The 25347-nt window shown below is 40.1% G+C and overlaps 1 protein-coding gene across 1 annotated transcript in view; it reads right to left on the bottom strand.

The window, feature by feature from the left end:
* Positions 1-6204: 6204 nt before the first annotated feature.
* mad1l1 (mitotic arrest deficient 1 like 1) overlaps positions 6205-25347 on the bottom strand; it is a 51724-nt gene continuing 32581 nt past the window's right edge. The window contains exons 17-19 of the mRNA XM_070924114.1: positions 24470-24663; positions 7668-7682; positions 6205-6354 (exon numbers count right to left, since the gene is read on the bottom strand). Coding sequence (XP_070780215.1) covers positions 6205-6354; positions 7668-7682; positions 24470-24663 — 359 coding nt within the window. The remainder of the gene's footprint in view (positions 6355-7667; positions 7683-24469; positions 24664-25347) is intronic.

Below are 25347 nucleotides of genomic sequence, written 5' to 3'. Positions count from 1 at the left end.
TGGTTCCCATGATAAATCTGTGGGGGAATAAGATGATTAAAGGGATCAGACAGAAAATGGCCTGGGGGGATTAGGGGTCACAAAGTAGACATAACTTCATTTTGAGGGGTCCAAATCCAAAAATGTTCGGAGTCACTGAGTTAAGCCATACACAAGAATAAGGTAGGGTAGGTTCACACCTGAATTTAAAGGATAATTGCCATTAAAGGAGAACTCCTCTCTGGCCTTGGGGAGTACTACTGTATATGTGAAAAAAAAGTTGAAAAAGGCTTTTGTGGCTCCAGAGGGAGCTATGTGAAAGCTGATAAATTGCCTCAAGTGAACTTGGCAGGCAGTGTCTGCTGGGGCTGAAGACTACAAGTTTGAAAATGGAAAAAAAAAAGATCTGGGGGTGTGTCTTACCAGACCCCTGTAGCCCGCTCCTCGTCTCTGCTTGAGGCTAGTGGCTGGAGGCTACATTAGCCGCTAATAGCATAACACAATCAAATCTCTGCTTCTGCTGCATCGATTTTAACTGTCTATCGTGAGTCAATGTTGCAGATATTATTTTTATAGTTTTGGCCCTCAGTTATGATAACATTGCAGAGATCTGGGAACACGGCGCCATCGCTATAATGAAGACTGATGGGACAGGAAAACAGATCAGTCAGACGTTCAGACAGGTTGTAAAGAAGCCAACAGTTAAGTCAGATTAAGTAAACTGCTTGATTTGGAGGTAAAACAGAAAGTTTGCCTTAATAGAAATTCACATTTAACAGAATAGAAGACTACTGGAAGTTAGTAGTTCAGGTTCAAGTTGAACCAGGAGGTTGTTGGTAAACAGTGATGGATGTTTACATCAGATAGTTTGGGCAATAAGTTCACAGTTCACCAAGTTTGGTTAACCAGGAGGTTTGTTTAAAACCTGTATGATCGTCTAAACTGGTTGTGTTTCCTGTCGCTGTCTTCCCAGAAGATCACCTTAAATGTCGGCAATAATTAACCTCATTGCACAGGGTGCAGTGCTCTGTTGGATTTATTTTTTGTAATTTGGGTGCATTTCTAGACCCAAGCAATTAATTTGGCGTGTACAATGTTATTATTACAGCTAGCAATGATGGCCAAAACTATGAAAAATAAGACCCAGGTAGCAATGAATTGAAATAACCCTTTAAAAGATGAGCATCAGCTACTATCTCAAATGCAATTTCAGGTAAATATTGGACTGAACCGTCCCATCACACATTACTGTATGTACACATGGATGCTTTGTCACTCTCTCACACACACCTTTCTCAGTGTGAGTACAGGTTACTTTATTTGTACACACAGGTAGATTTGGTGGATCATGCTGCTTATTCTCTAAGGGGAACCCAAGGAAAAGAAGCTCAGATCTGAACTAAAGCATGACAGCTGCTCTGTCTCTCTCTGTTGGGATTTTAGCGAGGGAGAGAGCGGGAGACGAGAGGAAGACGTGGGAGAAAGACTCTTCAGAGAAAAAGATAGTGAGCTTCGCAAGTGGAAACAGGCAGATGGAGAGTTTAGTGAGGAAGGTATAGACAGGAAGAGGAGAGGGATGAGAGATGAAAGAAAGAAGTGACAGGTCCTCTCTCTCTCTCCTCTCTTTCTGTCCCATAAGCCTCTCTGGTTTCCAGCTGGGACTCTCCTCTGTTGTGGGGATGTCTCATCACAGCAGGTCTCGCTTATCAATATTTCTCTGTGTTGAGGGGGAAAAAAAAAGAAGGTAAAAGATGAAGTTGAAATACCACTCCTATACTTCTTCATAAATTAGAAATGCGTGAGAATTGCTTTTAAAGATTTAGTGCTGCCTTGAAATGATTTCTGCTGCATATTTTTAAAACGCGCCTTTCAAAATTGATTGCTTACTGCTCGATGAGGATTGGTATGTGTTTGTGTGAAATCTGACGCTGCGGAGTTATAAAGCTCAGCTTTGGCATTTTCAGCTTCTCTCTACCACCTCATTTATAGTTAATGAGATATCAGGGGGTGTACTAATTGTTTTCGACTGGGAGATGATGGGCTGATGAAATAAAAATAAAGGAATGAATAAAAAGGGAGAAAGAAGCTTCCCGCTTCTTTCAGAGATGATTTATTAGAGTTTAACGGGTAGCGAAAGACAAAAATGGAAATAACGTGGATGAAAGCTGAATGGAGGAGCTTACTATTCTTTCTCTGAACTCAAACACTACAGCCACAGAAGCAAATCAAGAGGCCACAGAGAGTAACATCACACTGACCCACTGTGGAACTAACATTTATCTTCATCACATACAGAAAATACTTGTTTCCTCTCCTTTTATTCTATTACATATATCATTTATTATATTTCAGTTAATTCTCACTGGTGAAACGGAGCCAACCGTGGGTTAAATTGACAACAAGCTAAAACACAGCTTCTCTTTTCTCGCCTGTAGCTAGTGGCCATTGTGTAAGCACAATAATACACAGAGGAGTCCTGATGGTCTGTTTGGGGTAAATAAAAATAAAAAGATGCATTTCGACTGCTTCCTCCACAGAGGTTGTGCTGGACGGGTTCAGGAGCTCCTCAAAGCGTTCCTTCCACCATCCAACTACATCCCTCGAGGGGGTCAGCCCTCTCCTCTGCAGAGAACCGCCTGGGCAAGACGATGACTATTTTATATTTATGCTTCTTGACTTACAGTTACAATTTATCTTTCTTTATATTTTCCACTTACGATGTTTATTGTCACACACCAATATAACAAAGCAAATTCCTTTTATGTGTGAACCTACTTGTCAATAAACCTGATTCCGATGTCTCCCCCCGCCTGCGTTGACTGACAGTTTGCAGCATCTGTTTTTCTGGCCTCCGGATACTTGTCTGCTAACTAAGGATAACTAAGCCACCAAAGCAGACACCAACAATCCTCTGACCACAACTTAATCCACCAGGAACCTTCACCCTGGGTCACTATCTGGGAGTTTGATTCCAGAACAGGTGCAATGCATAGATGTTAACTATATCTAGTCGGTAAAGCTCCACTTTCTACAAGCTCTGGTTCCTTCCACAGTGGTGGCAAAGAACTGACTGATTCCAGATCCGAGAGCCAGTTTTTGTCGGTAGGGGTCAGCATAAAAAGGTGCCTGCCATCCAACTGGCAATGCACTGGACCTGTGCACTTCTATGTGGGTGGTTGCCCCATGTTACTTCTTCAGGTTCAATGGATACAGGCTCAGCCATCAGACACTCGCCTACAAGCTCCGCTCCCAGGGGGCCCCCGGTATCCTAGTCCGGGCAGACAGAGGTCTTTGAATCATACTTAGTGGGCGTTCAGACAGAAAACAGCTCTGTGTTTATAAAAGGCAAGGGCCTGAGTTAGGTGAGGTGCGCTTCAGGTACTGGTGAGACAGTGAGATATGACACAGGAAGTCCAACTGCAGTAATATGGGTGATATGAGGAAGGATTTTTACTGTTTTGGAAGGTTATTCCACTGGCAATCATTTTATTGCTAAGTAGACTGCCAATACAGCACCTTGCCAGATGACATCGCATTGCGCCGCAGCAAAGTTGAGCCAGTTAAAACGACTGCCGGAAAAACCAGCGTTTCTCGTTTTATGAAGCCCTCTGCGTTCACATTTCTATTCCGTCAATTGAGTGGCCTCCATGAAATGAATGAGGGGCACAGTTATTTCACGCAGTGCTAATCCTCCATTTAAGTTTCTCTTTCATGAGAACACTGTTCCATGGAGGTCTTTGAATCACACTAGCAGCCTTGGGAGAACCTCACAAACCGTTACACCTGAGAACACAGCACCCAAGGTCACAGGGGCATGCATCAACAAGGTGGTGAGAGCTGTCACTGAATCTTCCAGTTTCTCACAGCTTCTGGATTTGGTCTTTCTGTGCTCAGGTGAGTTACTATCATTATGTGTTGCCGCAAAATGAATATTCTTTCAAGTCAAGTCAAATTTGTTTTATTGATTACATTTGCATTTCAAATTTAAAACAGCAAGATGGTACAGTAGTTTTATCGGATGCAGACAATAAAGGCACAGAACATCACACGCTGCTGAAGGAGAGTGTTAGAGTACTCTATGTATTGCACAGCTTTAATGAAAAAATATTACCTCTAGGTGAGAGCTGTAGGGTGTGCAGAAGATGTGCTGTGGTGTGAAAATGAATGAGGGTGTGGAAAAACACAAGAAAAACAACAAGGACAGTATGTGGCATGTACTGTACGGGAGAATATGTTTTCTCAGGAGACATATGGCCGCACCAGCTGGAGTTCTTATATTGTTGCTGTGATAAGTGGCTTTATTCTCGGTTCACTTCCTTTTGTTTCTCAGTTTTATTGGATTGCTCCCTTGCTTCCTCTTCACCCCATGTGTATTTCTGCCATTTCTCTTTATTGCTGCCTGGAAATCTCCCTCGTGTACTCGCGCCAACGCATCACATGCACAAATCATTAGCTAAATTCATAACAAGAAGAATTAATAGTTCGTCAAAATCAAATTCATATCCATGAATAACTTCTTTCTGTGTCGCGAAGGTTGAAACAGTAAGCGAATATCAGGCATGTGATTGGCAGAGGACAAAATAGGCAGATACACATAATTCCACTGCAAACCCCACTTACAGGCAGTTTTTAGAGTGAAATCCCAATGATTATGTTGTTTCTCCCAGCGAGTTCTCCCCTGTTGTACTCATTAAAACAGCCAAGATAGCGCCTCCCGCTCACAGCTGTACTTTTAAAATCGTCAGGTTGAGCCCGAGCTGAACGCAAACAACCTATAGATGTCCTCAAATCCTCTCCGTTTCAATTGTGCAGCTCATTTTGTATTTGTTGAGTCTAAATCAGCTTTTCTTTTTAGGAAAATCCTTCTCATTCTGCCTTTAACAATGTGTGTGAAGCAGGTGAGGAGAGGAAACGAATGTGTACACTCCATAAAACCCTGTGATAAAAACTGGTTTTCTGTGATAGGGCTGACACTAAAAAAAACTGTTCAAACTAAAGAGAACTAACACGTAATTTGTACAAATTCATTCGAATGCAATATAATGTGATTTGTTGTTGCGGTAATGTTACTGTACAGCAGCAAGCTTCAGTGACCCATCTATAATATCCGAAATGACTCCACAAATGTACTTCTCAGATGGTTTTGTGTCGTGATTATTTGTTCAGTTTTCTCTATTTTGTGTTAATGAAGAAAACAACAGACTCTCTTACTGAGAGCAACAGGACCACGCGTACAAACTCTCCCCGTTTGTGTACACGGCTATGCCTGTTGTGAATACACTGTGAAATTTGAATTTGGTGAGGTTTTTACAGATCAAATATTGTTTTTTTCTTTCTCATGGTCCAACTGAATTTTGAATGCGTTGAGAGGGAGGCAAGGTCCGCTCTTCATCTCCTCCCTTACTGCCTCTTCTAATGGAAAGGTCCAGTGAGAGACAAGTGCAGGAAACTTGAGTTTAGACTTTATTTTCAATTTAAGCACATGATCACTAATTAAAATAATACAATAATTTAGCAAAAAAAAAAAATATATAGTGATGAAAACTAACTTTAACAGGACACAAATGACAAAAAAGAAAAAAAAAATAGAATCGACAGATCTTGTATTGAAAAGGATTTGTTCTATATTAACTGTGGATTGGCTTGGACTAGCTGTAACCACAAAACATCTGTGTGAAACCTTTTATATAAAGGCCCCAAGAGAGAGGACACAAAAGGCAGAATAAAAAGAGTCAACAAAGACTCAGCTCTGGTAAAGACCACGCAAAACACATCTACTCCGGATCCAGAGAACCACACAAACGTTTCTTTTTGCCCCACACAGCGTGTATTAAACTCGGGGAGAAAGGTATTCCAAATATCAGCTTTTGTGTGTCATTTTCATGACAACTTTGTTCTGTTCAGACAAAATGTGTTTCTCAAAGTTTCATTGATGAAATATTCAGCATACAAATAAGGATACCAGGTTGCTTTCTTAGCCTTTTGAATGTAAGTTGGAAGTATTCCATCAAACAAGGCGTTCATCTTCCACAACACAGCACTGACTGCACTACTCACATGTCAGAGCTGTTGAGAAATGCCGGCACATTTTGAATGCTGTGAATATCGTATGAGACAGAAAAGAAAGAGGCAAGGAAGAGAGCTAAAAAAACACAGGAGATTAAAAACAAAACTAATCCCATTTTAAACTGTACAGCCCCGTGTCTGAGATGGTGTCAAATTACTTCAGATTGTGGTTTGTCGGCTGAAGAGGTCGAGGGTCACAGCGGAGAGGAACGCTGGGATGCTCTTCTGGTGATGCAGATGAAGGGCCACCATCTCTCCCAGAGTTTTGGAGAACTCTGTCTCCATGAGCTGCATGCTCCCATTGGAGCCCTGCACACACACACACACACACACACACACATATAATACACAATATCAAACAATAAGACCTGGATTTCCACTACATCCATCTCTAGAGAAAAACTTTCAAAGTAAAGCAAGATCACTTTAAGTTGTTGTCTACAGGGGATTGTCAAGTGTGTATGTGAGTGAGTGTGTGTGCGTGCGTGTGTGTGTGTGTATGTGTGTGTACGCATTCACAGCAGGGTGAAGGTGTCTAAATCTGTGTGGATTAATTAAAAGGAATGAGGAGCAGCTCGGGGCGATGGAGTGAAGGAGAAAGGGATGAGGAGAGAAACGAGGGATAAAGTAATTAAAGCATCGCAGGGAGGGAGGAAGGTAGCGACGAGCAGAGTCCCATGACATGCGAGGAAGATATCGGGACGTCTGAGAAATGTCCTGTGTCAATGTGTGTAAGAGACAAAGATCTTCATCAAAGTATCACGAGAAGGCTTTTAAAACAGATGGCAAAGGGAAAATACAGGAGAAGATTAACAGAGAAATATTTAATACTGCACTACATTACTCAAAGTCCAACTCGGTAAATGTTCACCCACCGAGTGCGATTTGGAGGTAAATAACTTTCAAAAAAATGTGATAAAATATGATTTGAAAAATGATCCTACATGAACTCAGCATTATTGTTTAAAAACTGAGCAGACTTTAGCAATAGGACATTGGAAAGTAGTGTAAACCAATTAGTGTGCTTCCTCACACACAACAGGCTGGGGTGAATGCTGTTCATTTTGTGTGAACAGCCACAAATCTCTAATGGGTGACAGGAAAGGATAACTGAACTAATGACATTTGCTAGCTGACTGCACAATGCTAAACCGAGGCTAAACGCAGTACGGAGAGTGCTCGAGAGACACAGACAGAATGACTTGCTGTTTCAATGTTGTTCTTCAGCAAAATGTGCAGAAATTAGCTTACAGTCAAAACTGAGTACAAGCTGCTGAGAGAAGTTTTAGGGTTGATTGATTTTTAGCAGTGAAAGTTTTGTGTTCATCCTCACTTCAAAAGACTTTATCTGGTTCATCTGGTAGACAACTCAGTTGATTGATTCTGCTTTAATGGATGCTTCTTAAAGCGTAATTTAACACTAAATCCACTTTTTTTGAGTCAGGAAATTGTATGTGCTTTATTATTCTGTCAGTTGATAGTTCCAGTCTTTAGTGTTTATTACAACAGCAGTTCTTTACCTTTCTTTCTTTGCATTTAACTAAAAGAAAATCAAGTATTTCTGCGCTCTAGACCAAAAAACAGATCTGTGACGCTGCCTTTTACTCCCAGCCTCAAAGTACAACATCACCTTCACTCTGATGTGGGCAATGCCACCACCATCAAGGCATATGATAAAGACATCAACTTGCAGAGGTGTGGACATTTTGTCTGGGGAGCTGTGGGTTTGAGTGCCCTTTTTTTGTACATGTGAAGGGGGGCGTGTTCAAGCTAATACGGTGCATAAGTTGCTCTTTAATAACATTAATTTTCTTCATACTTGCTAACATGTCATATAACCCTCGAGGAATTGTCTTTTACTTTTTCTTTCAGCAGTTTTTGGCAATTGGCCTTTTTGACAATGTACAGTCAGGAGGCCGGAGACAGGAAATTAGGGAGAGAGGGAGGCTGACATGCAACAAAGGTCTCCAGCCGGATTTGTTACGGTTACGTGGTAAGCATCTTAGACTACTAGGCCGCCGTGACGCCCGACCATAGTGGTATTTTCAAGATTAAATGTGTACTCCTGTCTATAATTGGGTCATTATCAAAAAGGTATCAAACGTAAAATATATTTTTTTATTGAAAAAGAAGCTGCTTCATCTGGGTCAGATGTATGAATAGATGGTGAGGAGGCAAAAAACTCTCACGAGGGCTGACTTTATGTTTTGAAAATAAAATGGGATTTTTTTTTGTAAAGGGGAATTGACACTCTAAGTCCAATAATTCAAAGTTTTTCCAATAAACTGCTTCCTAAGTTGTCACTGGACACTGCAATGAGGCAAACCAAAGGCTTTTCTAATCACACCAGCTCTCCCATGACTGCTGTCCATCGCTCTAACTGCCTCACTCTGTGGCTTCATTTCCCTGACAGTCCCTGGTGTTTTCTTTCCCTGCGCTGCTGTCTGAAAACTATGCCATATCCTCGGGCTGCTACTCTCATCACAGGCGTGCACACACAAACACGTGTGTGCACATGGCCCGGGAAGCTGCTGCTGCTCTGGGAACATGGAACACATACATCACATGAAAAACAGAGCGAGCAGTTGCCATGGAGATCTCAGTGTCTGAAACACCTTCTGCCGAAGTTTGTCCTTAGAACAGACTCGGTGGGCGAGTGGGCGTGTGTGTGTGTGTGTGTGAGAGACACAGTGGACGAGTTGATGGAGGCCTATGGGAGCCGAGGGCGGCGACGACTCCCACAGTCAGTCGGAAAGGAAAACTAAGATAACGGCCTCATTGTCTGGAGAAACACTAGTCCCCCGCATAACATTTGGATTTCAAGTAGCCATGTGCGAGAAGACATGCGCGCACACACGCACACACACGGCTGAGCAAAGGTTATACAGATTTACACAGATTGCAAAAGGTTATAGACACAAAACTGAAGCAGCGGTGCTCTGGATCTGAGATTGGGAACGAGTGTTAGTGCACCACAAGCAGGTAGAATCCATTAATGCCAGCATTTTCACTAAATACTGTAAATTGTAAATTCATATTCAAATGAGGGGTCAGTGATTCAAAATGATTTATCTATACTTATTTAGTTATTGGTGCCTCACAAACCAGCAACCTTAGCTCATGACTGAGGCCTTGCATGTAGTCTACAGCCATGCTCCTGGCTCGATGAGGCTGTACTTAGGCCCCACAGTGGTGGCTTGAGATGAATGCTAATGTCAGCTTTCCAACACGCTCACATTGACAATGCAATGACAGTATTTGCTAACTGGCACTTAACAGGAGTAAAGTTTAGCTAAGACTGATGGGAATGTCATTAGTTTTGTATTAGTTAAGCATTTGGTCATAAAGAAAAATATTGCTCACAATGAAATTTTAATCTGACGGAGAGGAAAAGTCAGGAGATCATCAGTTATTAGGATTCATCCTCTATGAATCATGGATATTTGTACCAAATGTCATAGCATCCAATAATTGTTGACACCTTCAGTGGATGAAAGTGTGGCCAATGACACCTATGGAGTGTTAAAAATGAAGCAAAGGTAGTTGTGAGCACAGATATCTGCACACTGGAATCAGAGCGCCCTATAAGACATTTCCACAAAGGCTAGTCTTCCACACGTGAGCAGTATACCAGAATAAACCAGGGATGGCAGAACAACATAATCATTTGGTGCCACTTGATGTACAACGCCTTCACACAAACATCCCACACGGTGAAGGTTTTGACTCAACTCGTGACTTTTTCAACCACCACCCTTAATCGTTCAGACGCAGCGCTGAGTGCATTTCTGCCTCTTTAACACAATTTTCTTTCAGACTGTCATTTCTTTCAGACAATTGGCTGTAAAATGGTACAAAATGACACATTTTTACATGAGGCTCAAATAACAAAATAGATGTGAATGTAGATTCTTCTGGACAACATGAACATTTTTTCTGTATGTCTTTTCCCCCCCCCCTCATAATGTTGGAGGTACATAGACATTACAGTGTCAAGGTGTGCTTCAGTCAAGCTTTCAAGTACTCATTATTTTAATGGTAAAAGCGACTGCCACAGTCTTGTTGCTTTAATCACTTAATGACTTTAATGAATTTAAAGATTCTAGTGAAGGAAAAATATCACCTGATGTGAAAATGCTGGAACGCTGCTATTCATCAGGTTCATAGGCGTTACAAAAACACTGCAAATATTCCATATATTTCATACTGGGAACTTTTGCACATTCCCCAGTCAATATAATATATCAAGGCAAATTCCTTGTATGTGTAAACCTATCTGGCAACAAACTTTTCTTGAACGGTTTAGACGAGAATCATTGGCTATCTGAACTTCTTGTATTGAAGGAAAATTCCACTTTTTTTTATTATTCTAAAATCATTCCAGGTGTTACTTTGTGATGATGTTGTAATTTACATTTTCATTGCATCCTCTTTCCCTCTCTACCTGCTGCATACAGATAGTTTTACAACATCTACAACAAAAGTGATTGTCATGCCAGGGACGTTTGAGATTGTTAAAAGAATGTTTCTCCCATTCAACTCCACCATAACAGAAACATCTACATTCAGCCAGTTATCCATAGGAAGAAAATATAGCTACACCACCAGAATAACAAAACGTTGGATGCAGAAATGCAAATTTCCTCACCGATAGCTTTTGTTTGTTAAAAGTTTCACAGGTAAATGTGCTGTGTTTCTGTGTCTGACAAGTGTTTTCGTTTGTTTTGGGGAAATCTTTCTTGATTGGTATTAAAAGTTGAAGTGAAAACTTTAATAAAATGCTGAACATAACGGATTGTCAGGAGGGCAAAAAGCAAAAGGGGAGAACAGGTTGAAAGAATTGAAAGTATTCTTGAATTGATTGACAGTTGCTAAACAAATATCAGCACATAATTGATTTAATGAATGAATTAATGAAATGAGCTTGTGCTGGTAATGTTTCACGACTAAATCAATTTAGCTGTTTAGCTGCTCTTATATTAACTAATCTGCCTAATGAAGCACTTGGCACTATTATTATGTGATTCTGGTCACTTATGGTAAAACATCTTGCACTGCAGTACAGATGGAGTGGTTGAGTAATTTCTGGATGTTACAACCGTTAAGGCCAGACTTAGTAACCCATTAATAGTTTTTTTATTAGCATTAAACATCATGTATTATATGAGGGTTCTTCTAAAAGGTGCAATCACAGGGAAAATTGATGGTTCAAACAGAAGCAGATTTTAAACAAATGCAACCTCAAGGGCCACACATTCAGAAACACTTGTTAGATTTATTCTCACGATTCTTTCCTTATGCAGGGAGAAATTCAAAGGAAGTTAATAAAAGGTCAGGGGAGGTTTTTTTGAAATCAGCTTTATTCAAATACTGACCTTATCAATGCTTATTTGCATATTCACACTTCCCTAAAAAGTGTTTTAAACAATATCTGACCTTTATGAAAACAACAAGATTCTGTTTATATTTGAAAACAACAGAATTTCTCTTATTCAGCAGAGGGACTGAGCTGCAGAAAAAAAAATGCAATGTGAGTTTGAGGTAAATACCAATACCACAGGTTCCTCCTACAGGGTGGCACCATCCTCATCCAGAATAAAAACAGACAGAGATGGAAGAAAACTTCTATTTGTTTCCCCAAGACCAGAGATAAGAATCTAACAAGACAAACTTGCACACAAAATCTAAGAAGGACATACCTCAACAATGACGAGGAGGAGTGCTATCCCATTCATCCCCTCTTTTCATTTGTCTATCCAATTAAAGGAAATCGATACTTCCTGGCTTGAGATGCAGGGCGGGGCTTTATAGTGACCTCATCCAACCAAGGAGCTGCATGCTGCCTGAATGACAATCATGCTCCTCTCCCAAAACAGACAGGGTCAGAGTAAAGGTGCACACCCACACCCTTGAACAGTTAAGAGAGAATCGCATGAAAGACAACAAAAGACAACAAAGCAGCAACCAGTGACTGAGGCCTTTGTTTTCCTGCCAATGCAAAGATAAGGGGCAACACTGTGTTGACATTTTCTTGACCTTGAAATGAGCTTTGCCTCTACATTTTCTTATTTATTCTTAATTTCATATGTTTTTTTTTTTTTGCCCTGCACAGCACACTAAGGTGGGAAGTCCATGCGCATGAGATGGCTCACGGAGAAGGGTTGGTATTAGGGCTACTACTAATGATTATTTTTATTATCATATTAATGAGCCAATTACTTTCTAAATGTATGGGTAATGTGTGAAATATATAAAAAAAAGATAAAAATGCCATCGTAGTATCCTTAAGCCGAAAGTGACATCTTAAAATGTTTCCAAGCACATTTCAGTTACTGCCATACAACAAATGCAGCAAATACTCACATTTGAGAAGCCTGTGCAAGCAAATATCTGGCTTTTTTGCTTGAAAAGGGTTCGAAATGATTACATGATTATCAACATATTATTTCCATCACCTAATTGATTAAATCATCTAATCCTTTCAGCTCTACACCACATTTTGGTGAAAAAACATTTTTGACCACTTGGTAATTCTGTTAAGAAAGTAAATATGAAAACGTGCAGCAATTAAAGAATTATGACTCATTAACTCTTACAATGAAGGGAGAAGTCTGGTGATTTTTCTCACTGTCAACAAATATTGTTCTGAAAAGACCAAAACCAACAATGAACTGATCTTACTAATGGAAGTCAGAAAGTCGGTTTTGGTCTTTTAGTGGGATTTGTTACTACAACTAGTAGACATTTACAGAAGCATCAAAAACCAAAAAAAAGAAACTTAATGCAACTGTAGCAAGAATGTCAGTAAAGCAGCAAAAGATAAAGGTTAACAGATTATTCTTACCAGTATCTGCCATGCTCACCTGCTTTTACACTGGTTTTTATTTTGAAAGCAGGGCACATGTGCGTTATATCTGTAGCGTCTAATTTGAAAAAAAAAAAAGGCCCACACTGAAGCACAGTGCCATTACGCACATGATCAACTGCGTTTACATTGATTACATCATCACAAAAAAACTTCATTAATAACACACAGACTTCTGCACGCATCAAACTGGTTGGCTGTTACTCAACTATCGAAATTCAACAAAATTTCTTTTCAATCAATCTACTCGTCAATCTTCTCCCACTCTGTCTGCCTTCCTCTTAGCCCCGTCGGCCGCCCTCTTCTCATCCAAAATCACTGGGTAACCAGGGGCAACAGCCGTGACTGTCATGGCCCTCTTTTAAATTTGCCTGGCTAAAGTGGTGTTTCATTTTTAACTCTTAAAATACACTTTTAATTGTGATATGATGCGATACGGCTGCATTTATTTAATAGCAGTGAGTCAAAAAACAGGTTATCTTCTTTTCTTTATCCACAACTCTCTCTGGTTAGTCATTGATGAAATGTTGTCAACTGATGCCGTGACGATGATGAATGATATTAATGACTAAACTATTGCTTCATTGACAGTTTTGGTTGCAATTACACTACTGTCCGATCAAATAAAACCTTATTATTTAACTGTTATTGTTTATTGTATCGAATGTAATTGTTCTATTGGATTATTGTGTCACCTCACAACATCACCCACAGAAAACATGACATCTCCTCAAAGTAAAGTCCTTCTTTATTATACATTAACTATTATAGTCCCCCAGACAACAAATGCTGTGTTTTTTTTGTACTTGGAAAAGCTTTCTGCATTCTCATTTCCATTTCCATTTGATGAGCACTTTCTGTTATGTGTAACTGTGATTGGCATGACAAGCAATGTGCAGGAAAACAAAATGATTAATCACCACTCCCCTACAATTTATATCACTAATTCTCCCAGCTATTTACGTCTATATGAAATGCTTAAAGACAGCTCCACTGTCCGTAGTGACATGACACACTGCTTTGCGCTGATCTTTGCAACTGTACTGTTAAAATAGAGGCCTCAGACTGTGTGCATGCGTGGATGTGACAGATGGCTCCATATTGAGGTGGTGACATGCAGTTCACAGATCAGTTGACCTCTGTCTGCGCTCTCTACCACTAATGAGGGGACTTTTCTTCTCCGTCTTACCCTCTCTGCCTTGTTCTCGCCTCCCTCTGCTGAATAGATCTCATTTCCACCTTCACCCACCTCTGCTCAGCCGCTCCACACACACATACAGTACGCACACATACACACACCACTGTCCCACCAACAACAGCATCAACAACGATAAACAATTCCACTGCATGGCATAGCTGCTGATTGATGGGGGTGAAAAAACAGAAGGCAAATTAATTGAATAATCAAAAATATGCAGATGAATAGCTTTCAATTTAAATGCAGATTTTGGCATTTTTCTGCAGTCGGGAGGAGGATGTCAGAGAGAGGAAGAGAGATAGAGCGAGATGGAGTAGAGAAAATAATTAAATCAGCAGCAATTCTATCCATATTTATATTCTAATCAGCTTTTTATTTACTGTTTTTAAAGCGTTGTTCATGTGTCTGAACAATAAATAACTAATGACTTCATACATCTAACAGAAAACTATTTTGTGAGTGGTATCATTAACAGCCTAACTGAACAACTGATCAACCTGAATATCACTAGCATAAATACATAAAATATGGAATCAGTTACAGCTGTCAATACAAGACACCTTAAAACTTAACATGTGTCTAGATGTTCATTGAACTCATAAGGTCACATTTCCCGGGTATTTCTGAGAGGACACTCAAAATTCGGGTGGTGGCCTAAACTCCCAGAAATGCCATCAATAACTGTCAATTGCTTGATTGTTTTATCATATTTTTGTCCCGGTTCAAATATTCGGTTTTGAACATATTGTGAATCATTTTTTCACAGAGAGGAAAACTCTAAATATGCAATACTGCTCTGCCCTGGGTGTCACCTTTGAAGTATGATTGACAGGTCATTAATCAGCTAATTAGAGTTGAGGGAGTGCTGACCTCTGTGTAGTATTAAACAAAGCCGGGACCATTACAGAAGAAACCCGCCCATTAGGCTGGATTTCTCACCATTAAAATTCCAACCAGCGTATTCCAAGGGAGGAAGAAAAAGGGGTATTTCTAGGCAGTGTGAATTTCAGCCAGAACTCAATGCAAAACATTATAAGTATGCATTTCAAACAGGACTCAAAACAAACTGGGCTGGTAAACAAGACTTAGCTCCTGGAATTTTGAGACGCTCAGCAACAGGTGAGTTTTTCCAAATGAACTGTGAATTTGTAGTGATACTGTGTTTGTTACCTAGACATATTTACTGGTACATGTGCAGTTTTGGGAAGACGTGTAATGCAGCTTGTTGGAATCACTAAGCTAATGCATCTCTTTGCCTCACATACACATAATCCTGTTTTATATCTCAGGTGTACTGGAACTTTATCAAAATGTAGTTTAAGGGAACTTTCCATTTGGTTACATGTTGGGTTGAAAGTAATGAGGCTACTCTAGTATAACTAACATGATTAACAATGTCTTAATAAGATAAGATAGAAAACAGCCAATAGTGTCACTTTGTAGTATGGCCTGTTTCTGATTGTATCCAGTATAAATAAGCTTGACATTACGGCCTAGTAAAATCGTCGTTGTCTTGAGATTAAACAAATTAAATGTCTATAGCATCCTCTTTTATAGACGTCTATGAGCAAAATCTGGAAAAAAAAAACCCCAGTTATGTTTATAGTTATTTGATGTTTTGTGTAACTTTAGCTGCATTGTACAGTACATGACATGTAGAGTATACGTAGCTATAAATATATTTGAAAAAACACAATTCGAGATCAAGTTTCTGAATCAAATGAAACTTCAGAGAACTTCAGAGAAATTGTCATCTATAAACCCTGTCTGTGTGTCAAAGTGATGTTTCAGGCTGATGAGATTAGGTAGCTAATTACCAGTCCTGGGAGCAAACACAAATACTCAGAGGAAGCTTATAAGATAGCTGACCTTTTACTGTAGATTACTTACAGCATCAAACATTGTAGCTAATATGATACTGAAGTGCACTCTTAGCATTTCTCTTATCTTTCTTTGCATAGAGGGTGAAGACAAGGGAAATTTTAATACTCCACCGATTAAGCATTGCATCGTCAGGGTCACAATGGACAGATTAAAAAAGGGGGGGGTTTGATGCCGCAGAACCAGAGATCTATTTTTTATTCTACGCATCCTTCTTCTGTGTCTAAACCTGATGACAACATTTGGAAATTGGGTATGCTACGCTAGTAATGGCCGCTAGCCTCAAGCAGAGATGAGGAGTGGGCAGCAGAGGTCTGGTAAACACTTTCTAACTCCACACCCCCAGATTTCTTTCATTTACAAACTTGAAGTCTTTAATGTATCAGACTTTGCGCAGCTCCCTCTGGAGCCACAAAAGGCTTTATACAACTTCTTTCACATATGCATTAGTACTCCTCAAAACCTGTAAACAGACCAAAATCCCCTTTAAAAGTTCCCTTTTAAAAATATTCATCAATAACATCCATTCACTCGTCAGTACACAACCCAACCAAATCCATGAGATCATGTGCACGCAAGAGCTGATCTTGATGCATGACAGTCAAACTGATCAAAAATGGTCAAATCTTTTCTTCCCTCTAAATTGTAAATTCAAAGTGTCGACACACACAAACACCGGAGTTATCTGGACAACATCAATGTGTGAAGCGCTCTGAGTCTGTACCGAGCTGGAGAGACCTTCTCCCGCTCAGGAATATTCATGACCTCAGGTGGACCTGTGTGGTTCTGATGTATCACGTTACCATGGAGACAGCAGACATATGTTCCGAACATCGACCAGAGGAGACAGTGACGCCGACAAGCGCACGCACACCAGCGTGCGTGCACAGACACACAAACACACATATACACATACACATCCCGAGGGCAAGCAGGACAGGAAACTGTCAGGAGAAATCAGAGTCAACATTCTCTTCTTTCTCCGGGATTTTAACTCCAACATTTCTCTCTGAAGGTTTAAGTACATAAAGTCATATCCACTGAAAACGCAGTTAATTTATTCACTCTTGTATTCCCATCAGCCTTTGTGTTTACTGTTTATTAGCGCTTTGCTCATGTTTATCTTCATAGCTATCAGCGATACATCAGTGAGTGTTTTGTTTCAGTCACTGAGCAAAGTGAAATTCAGTCCCAGCAAGCCTTCTTTCTTTTCCCAAACACCCACTCATCTATCCTTTTTAGTTTCATATTCATTTTATTGCTCTCAACTCTTGTACACATGCACAGGAGCTCATGCATGTCCACACACACAAAGAAATTTTAGATGACTAGAGCCAACGTATGATAGGAATGACATGATGGATGTTATTTCAGTGATTATTCAAGACCCATTTTGCTCAGGGAAATATCAAGATAAACATACAGTACACACAAATATTCATCCACAAACTCACATCCAATGGCTCAGCAATATCTTGACAGAATTTCTTTTCTAACTGCATTGGTCTTTAATCTACAGTGCTACAAACAGAGCTGCATTATCTTCCCTGAATGAGTACAGTTGGCACAATGGTGCAGTGGTTAGCACTGTTGCACGGGAGGTAGAGCAGGTTAAGTTCGATTCCTGGCTCCCCCTGTCCACATGTGCAAGTGTCCTTGAGCAAGACACTGAACCGTAAGTTGCTCCCGATGGAGGCCAGCACCTTGCATGGCAGCTTGGTCTCAATTGGTGTGCGAATGTGTGTGTTAATGGGTGAATGGTACCTAATCTGTAAAGCGCTTTGGGAAACGTTACAGTTGAAAATCGATATATAAGTCCATTACCATTTACAGTATTCATGGATGAAGCCTGATAACCTAAATATGGTAAATAAAGCCAGCAATAAGCTGGACATGAAGTGCTACTGTAAGTCTCCTCATTTATCCAATGCAAATATTTCTCTTAATGAAGAGGTTTAGGGTTATATTTGTCAGCCCACAGATTAAGTATTATACAAGGTATCATACAAGGTTTCATTTCAAGTTATGACTCATTAGATTTTTGATCCCTTAAGCATTATGCAAAGGGTAAGACAGTGGCAAACTCTTTTAAAGGTTACTATGAATGACTTCATAATCAATGTGCAAATACAATATATCATAAACTAGTGCAAGGATGTGTTAACAGCATAAAGTTTTCTGACTGGCACCTTTTTATCAGTAAGTTAAAACTCATGTTTGTGTATGTATGTTTGGTTAAGACAGATGCTCATTATGTTACTGTTGGATCTGTTTCGATACAAACGTGTGCACGTGTGTTACAGGCAGTACAGTTGTTTTGCCGATTAAATATGTGACATGAGATAGGAAAACGAAAATGTTGCCATAACTCTGATTACAAATAGGAGGGTTCTCTAACTGTCCTCCTTTTTAAAATCAGCTCTATTGGTATTTTTACAGCCTACTGGCTGCTGTCAATAGTGTTGTTGTGGGCAATGAATGTACTGTAAAGGCCATTCTCTTTAAAATGAGCTTGCTCATTCCACTTTACTGTCTAATCAATAAAAAAAATTGGTTAAAAAAAAGAAAATACAACACCTTTATCGCTCCTTATCATTTTAAGTAGCTGCCACTCTGCCTGCTACAAATAACACTCCAACACTCTAGTGGCATTAAATCTGATTGGTCAGAAAAAGAGAGAGGCAAAGATAACAGGTTTATCACTGGGTGAGAGAGAGTGACACCAGAAACGTTTTAGGCACCACTCCAGCAGCTCCTGAGCGCTCCCATGGCTCGAGTCTTATTGGACCTGTAGCCCGCAGCAACCCTGACAGTCGAGCTGTGCGTCAAAGTTATTTTAAAATTAAGCTATAACAGACAAATGACTGAACCATTCAAGCAGTGATGGCTTACAATCTGTCTTACACACACATACTCACAGGCAAAGACACATTTGTGTGGCGTTAATCATTCCCAAGTGGCTGATAAAACAGAGGCAGGTCATTAAGACTAGACAGTGTTCATAAACTGTACTTTATTAACTGTCCTCTTCCTTCTCCCACTGTCACACACAAATACAAATTATTTAGCTTTTTCAAAAGGTGCTATATTGCTTATTGTGCTCTGTCTACGCATCACCTACCTTCCACCATTCCTCCATACATTCTTTTCTTTCCCTCCATCTCTCTCTGGTGAGAGGGTTGACAGTTAATTGGGAGTATATTTTAATGAGCTGGCCCTGAGATTCTATCTTCTCCTTTCATTAGGAAGTGAAGATAGGGGGGAGAGTGTCAAGGAAGTGAAGGAGGAGCGGGAGACAGCAATAGGAGGGATAGAAAAGAAAGAAAGCAAGAGAAAGAGAATAAAAACAGAAAAGTCAGTCGCTCGATAGAGAACATCTAGAAGCACAGCTCTGTGCGCGTGTGTTTATTTGTTAATGAGCTAATCAATAGCAGAGGTGTGTAAGCCCAGCAGTGGGTCTGCTCTGGGAGATTACGTACAGAGACACACGACTTGTAAGACTTGTTTGTCTACAATGTGCCGTCCTTGTTTTTTTCAACTTAAGTTGCAAAATTTGTTTGTCAAATTAGAACAACACAAACAGCATAGGCCATAGTGGGAGCTACTACATGTTGCTAGCCAACATGATTGTTATGATTCAAATAAAGTACTTTTTTTCTATTACCTTAGAGGAAATTAAAAGAAAAAAAATGACAAGACTTGTTATTTCTTGGGTCTGCAGAAATGTGTGTGTACATAAAAAAGTCTATCCTGTAATGTCAGACAGATTTTTTGGGACTTTAGCTGAACCTTTAAATGGGCAAATGTTAATGTTGTAAAATGAAAGCAGTGTCTCCCTCTCCTTGAAACTTCTGGAAGAAAAATGTTCAAATAACTCACTCGCTCGCACAGCTACGGTGTTTATCTCGCTGATTAGCAGGGCCTCATAAATACCTAATCACTGATGCTAATCAGCCCTCTCACCTAGGGGTGAGCTAAAAATATAAATCACACACATGCTCAAGTTAGGCTAATACACACAAACATTTTCTGCACACTTTCCCTATCAAAATAATTCTGGCATCACAGCCATTTTAACATAGCATTGCATTAATCCATTATTAATTGACAAACAGCATTTCTCCACATAAACTAGCTATGATCAAGTCGCTTTTGCACCGTACTGGTTCTTGTTTGCAACACTAAAAAGAACCACACAGGTACAGTCGACTTTGACACACACAACTTTTGATCTCCCACCACTTTAATACCGGCTGTTAACGCAGCACACATTCTAACGTCTGACTTTATTCTGCAAACTTGATCAAAAACAGCAGCATGGAGGTGCCAACATAATGAGATTCCTTTTGACTTTGAAGTCCACAAATTTGAAGTAAAATTCTAAACATTTTATGGTAAATGCTTTGGAGGTGTGCATCATAATTAACCAGAAAATAAAGTAAATGCAATGAAACAAATAGTAACTTTGAACAATCCATACATTTACTATATCTTCGTGTTAACATGCATACAGTAACAGGCAAACATTTAGCATGTTTGCCAGCTATGTTAACACTAATCTCAAAGTACAACTGAAGCTTGAATTCAATCATTATTTGCAGGGGTATTTGGTCATGAATTGAAATTCGAATATTAGTAATATTTGTTTGGTTGTACATTTAGATTTAATCACTTTCTTCTTTGGTGTTATTAATGCTGTACATGTTGTCCTGGTTTCTAATGTTGCATACTGTTGCAATGTTTAAGTTTACAGCTCAAGTTTCATCAAAGACAAATTTCCACCAAGATGGACAATGAAACACTGGACAGCTAGTGGACATTTTTATCTGTTGGAGGAGCTAGCTGAATAGCCAGCCTGTCTGTACCAAATTCCTTTGCAATCCATCCGATAGTTGTTGAGACACAGTATTTCACTCTGGTCCGATGTTGGACTGATTGATGAGCTGAGAAACATCACCAATCCTAGATCCATGTCACTAGTATGTCTAAAAGCAATCCTGCTGAGCAAAATGAGGAAATAATATTTATATTTTTGTTGTCGTAATGATGTTGACAGTTTATTTAAAGAACGTTAGCTCTTGCTCAATGCTATGCCAATCAGTGTTACAACGACATTATAGCAGATTTTCAGTGAGAGGGTGGACACAAAAGCACTTGTACAAGCTAATTCATCGACACAGTCCTCCCAAGATACAATCTTTATGAGGCTTGTGAGACATATTGGTTAAAGTCTGTGGTCATTTTTGAGGCTATAGTTTGTGTGGTGTAGAGTGCTGCAGGGATGACATATTGTTGCAGGCCAGCCCGGAAGTTAGCAGGGCGGTGCTAACTTTCCCTCGACAAAAAGCCAATGGGATTTTTCCATTGGATTTTGGATTATGGCAGAAAATAAACTCTGTGGCAAACAAAAGTGTGCTGTGATAGCACAGGCCAAGGCGAATGAGTGAGTAGATGAGTTTCCGTGTGCGGCGTGATGACTTTTAATGTCCCTGAAAACCTCTGTAGTCTCATTTAGCCACTTGTTAACAACCGCCTTTTAAAGACACTTAAAACCTTCAAAAGTGGTGTATTCACTAAGGTATTTTATGTCGTAGAACAAAAGGTGAAAATCTCTTAAGCTTGTGTTGACCACAGACCTTATTTCAGACATCTAACCAAAATACCATTCAAGAAACCCCATTGACTTTGAGACGAGGGAACCGGAAGTGCAAATTGCGAACTCATTTCTGGGTTTTAGGACTCATTCCAGCGGCACTCTATAGGGCAAAGGAGGTAATAAACCCTGAATATCTTTGGTTTTTGGATTGACATTTAATGACTTTATTTTAATAACCTTTGAGACTTAAAGAAATAGTGAGCAGCATTTTCTGTATTTGTTTTTTTACATTTCATAGATTATCCGTCTATTGATGAATCTAGGAAAAAATGAGCATATATAGATATATCAATAATAAAAAATAATCGTTAGTCTTACTTTGAATACACAGACTGAAGCTTTGATCGACATGTTTTCTTTCAATCGTAAGGATATATTTACATAAGTTATGATCACTGCAGTATTGTTTCAGCATCCCTTTCCCCCAAAACCCTCAATTAGCATTTGATTGTGCTGACACGTTTTACAGATGTAATGGAGAAAAAGTAGTTTAAATTACAACATCTGAGCCAAGTTAGTGACAAAGATTGAATTAACAAAACATTTCTTGCAGTCATAATTATGACTATCAATTTGTCCCCCTACCATCTACAGGACTGAATGAGTGAGTGACAGAAAACCATGAAATGTTTCAATTACCAAATTATATTTTGTTAAAAGGCTGAAAAGTAAACACGAATAAAGGATGAAGACATAATTTGAATGAGAGTACGACATAATGAATGCGTGAGAAAAGAGAGCGAGAGGGAACGTGACAGTCGCAGGTTAAACAGCTTACACCATAGGGGGGGGATTTGGGTGCCTCTGCTAGAGGGGGATATTAGCAGGATTATCTGGCAACCCTGTTGCTGAGGTGAATACCATTAGAATCCTATTTGTAAAGTCTTCTATGCTCCCTGTCCAAAATCCCCCCTTTTCTCTCCACTTACTCTTGCCTCATCCTACAATTAGTCCACTTTATATTCTCATAACCCAGATTACAGTCACACACACGTAAAGAGCATGTTATGCATGTTATGTGTATTGTATTCATGTGTATTTGTGTGTGTTCCTTTAAATGTGGGTGTTCCTTTATATGTGTGCGTGTGTGTGCGTTTGTGTGTGTGTGTGTGCGCGGAGCGAGTGTCGTATTCCATTAGTAGTACAGGCCTCGCTGCTCCCATAGGCCACCAGGCGTGTGTGTCATACACACTCAGACAGTGGAGAACACCCTGAATACTAATACAGGAGGTGTTAGCATCTGTTTTGTGTGTATGTGTGTGTTTGTCTCTGTACATCTGTATGCATGTGCACCCAACAGAGAGAGAGAGAGGGGGGAGGGGTGCAGTGTGGTGAAGTGTGGTGTGACGGAGAGTGTTGAGATTGGAGTGAGTATGTGTGCATTTGAGTGTGACAGTGCGCACTATGAGGGCATTACGACTGTGTGTGTGTGTGTGTGTGTGTGTGTGTGAGAGAGAGAGAGAGTGTTCTATGGACGCAGTCTGAGGTTAATAAATATTGACAGTGAATTATCTCTTCTGGCAGGGTCGCAGGTGGATTCGATGGAGCAGATTGGACACACCAGCAAGAGAAAAAAAAAATACATGTACGCGCACATGTACGTTTAAATCTCCCCATTTAAATCTTATTTTCATGTTATTCTCTACTCAACTAGCATTCAAGTGAGTCCTTGAGCAAGGCAGTAATAGCCAGTTGCAATCGACTAGCACTTGACCACAATAATTACCCTGCCAAGATAATAAAAGTGCCTTCTACCTTGCCAGTATGGATTCTCCACGCTTTCTGTTCTAGCTAGAGGCCCCCTATCATAACACCACACAGCAACAACACAGTGATTAGCTACTGCTACACACTCAAGATCAGAGAGTAACACAGAGAGGGGGAGGGATAAACAAAAAGAGAGAGATAAAGAGAGAAAAAGTGTAGCAGGACAGGATGGAGAGAGGAGAGAAGGGGAAGGAAGGACAAAAAGAGGTAAGTGCGAAGGGAGCACAACAGGATGTTTTCACTTTAAAGCTACTTAAGAAAAGGATTTGCTCAACAGCTAGGGGACAGACACACATACAGTTTTTATTTAGCCCACTCAATGAGTGTATGGGGAGTGGTGATCGATTAATGCAGCCCAGCCCTGTGACACTGCCCAGTCATCACTCTCTCCCTTACACACACACACACACACACACACACACAAACACACAAACCATCATTCCTCCACTCACAAGGTACACACACATTCAATACAGCAGAGGAGACTCTCTGTCGACGTAGTGTTCCTCTCCCTGCATGGCCAAGTCGGGCACAAAGCTATAATGTGGCGTAATGGTGCATAAACGTGGATATGGGGGATAAAGTAAAAAGGGGGGGGGGGGGGGGGGGACACACCTTGCAAGGTCAAATTTGCACTTCCTGAAGCATTCGTGAAAGATCTCGCCGAGACAGATATCAGCACTCACACAGATGCTACAGCCTCATTGTTGACAGTTTCCCTTTTAACTTCACACTTCTATGTTAATGATCACGATGCATATGCTTACAGAAATACACACTGCCAGTGGCTCATAGCTACCTGCAACCATATCTGATCTCAGCAAGTGTGTAGGGGAGAGATGCATGTAAAGCTAAAATATGTTGATAATGCTGATATCATTATGTGAGACTGGATATCTGGGATTTTGTTTATGGTAATATTGTGATATAGTTTCAATTTGTGTTTTTCTGGTCCTAAAGGTTGTATTACAGTTACACATACACATTTCTTATAACCTTTATCTCTTGAACTTGATTGTGTCCACGTTGCCCAGCCCTTAATGGAAAGTATGTGTACCTTTTTGAAGAGCAGGGAGTCGTCCATGTGCTCTGCATAGACTGAGGTGAGCCTGTATTGGTTCTCGGTGGTGATATCGATCTGATAGCCGGTGAGGACGTAGCAGACTGTGCGGAATTCCTGAATTTTACTCTGAAACACCTCCTTCAGCCTCCGGTTCCTGAGCTCTGAGCTCTCCATCTGCTTGCGTAAATCTGCAACACACACAAAAGTTGGGAGAATACGTCAGATATGTCAGTCAGATATTCTGACACTGGTCTGGAATGTAAGTAAGTATGGCTGGTCGTTATATTTTCATAACATCACTCTATATGTACATGAGCAACTCAGGCATTCCACTCTAAGACTAAGCTACATGTGCAAGATATCTCCATGGAGCTCCACAAGTACATGGCTTCATGTCAAATATACACTCCCACTTAGCATCTCCAAAGCACTATTGTAACTGTCTTAGAGACATGTTTCATTGAGTTGTTTATTGTAATATATGTTTCTGTCATAAATTCATGATCGAGTTCATACTGTAATGTAAATGTTAAAACGTAGCGCTCTTTAAGTGAGCAAAGTGAGTCTGAGAGACGTATGTTTGAAACTTTGTCTTTGTTTTCTTGTAGTTTTCACGGTGTCTGCTGTCGAAAGAGAGAGAGAGAGAGAGAGAGAGAGAGAGAGAGAGAGAGAGAGAGAGAGAGAGAGAGAGAGAAAATAAATCTTCAAAAGACATCTGTATGAAGCGAGGCCGTTATTTCATCGGACCAGTGTAGTTACAACTATAATGCAGTGTAATGGTGACTAAAGCAGTCAGCTGCGTCTCCTAGCTGGGAGCACAGCGATTCATGGAGAGGAGAAGCAGGAAGGGCCTTGACTTTAATTTGTTGAAA

Source organism: Enoplosus armatus, chromosome 2, assembly GCF_043641665.1.
Source record: "Enoplosus armatus isolate fEnoArm2 chromosome 2, fEnoArm2.hap1, whole genome shotgun sequence".
Lineage (NCBI taxonomy): Eukaryota > Metazoa > Chordata > Actinopteri > Centrarchiformes > Enoplosidae > Enoplosus > Enoplosus armatus.
The sequence above is the reverse complement of the archived record's forward strand: the minus strand, read 5'-3'. Positions and strand labels throughout refer to the sequence as shown.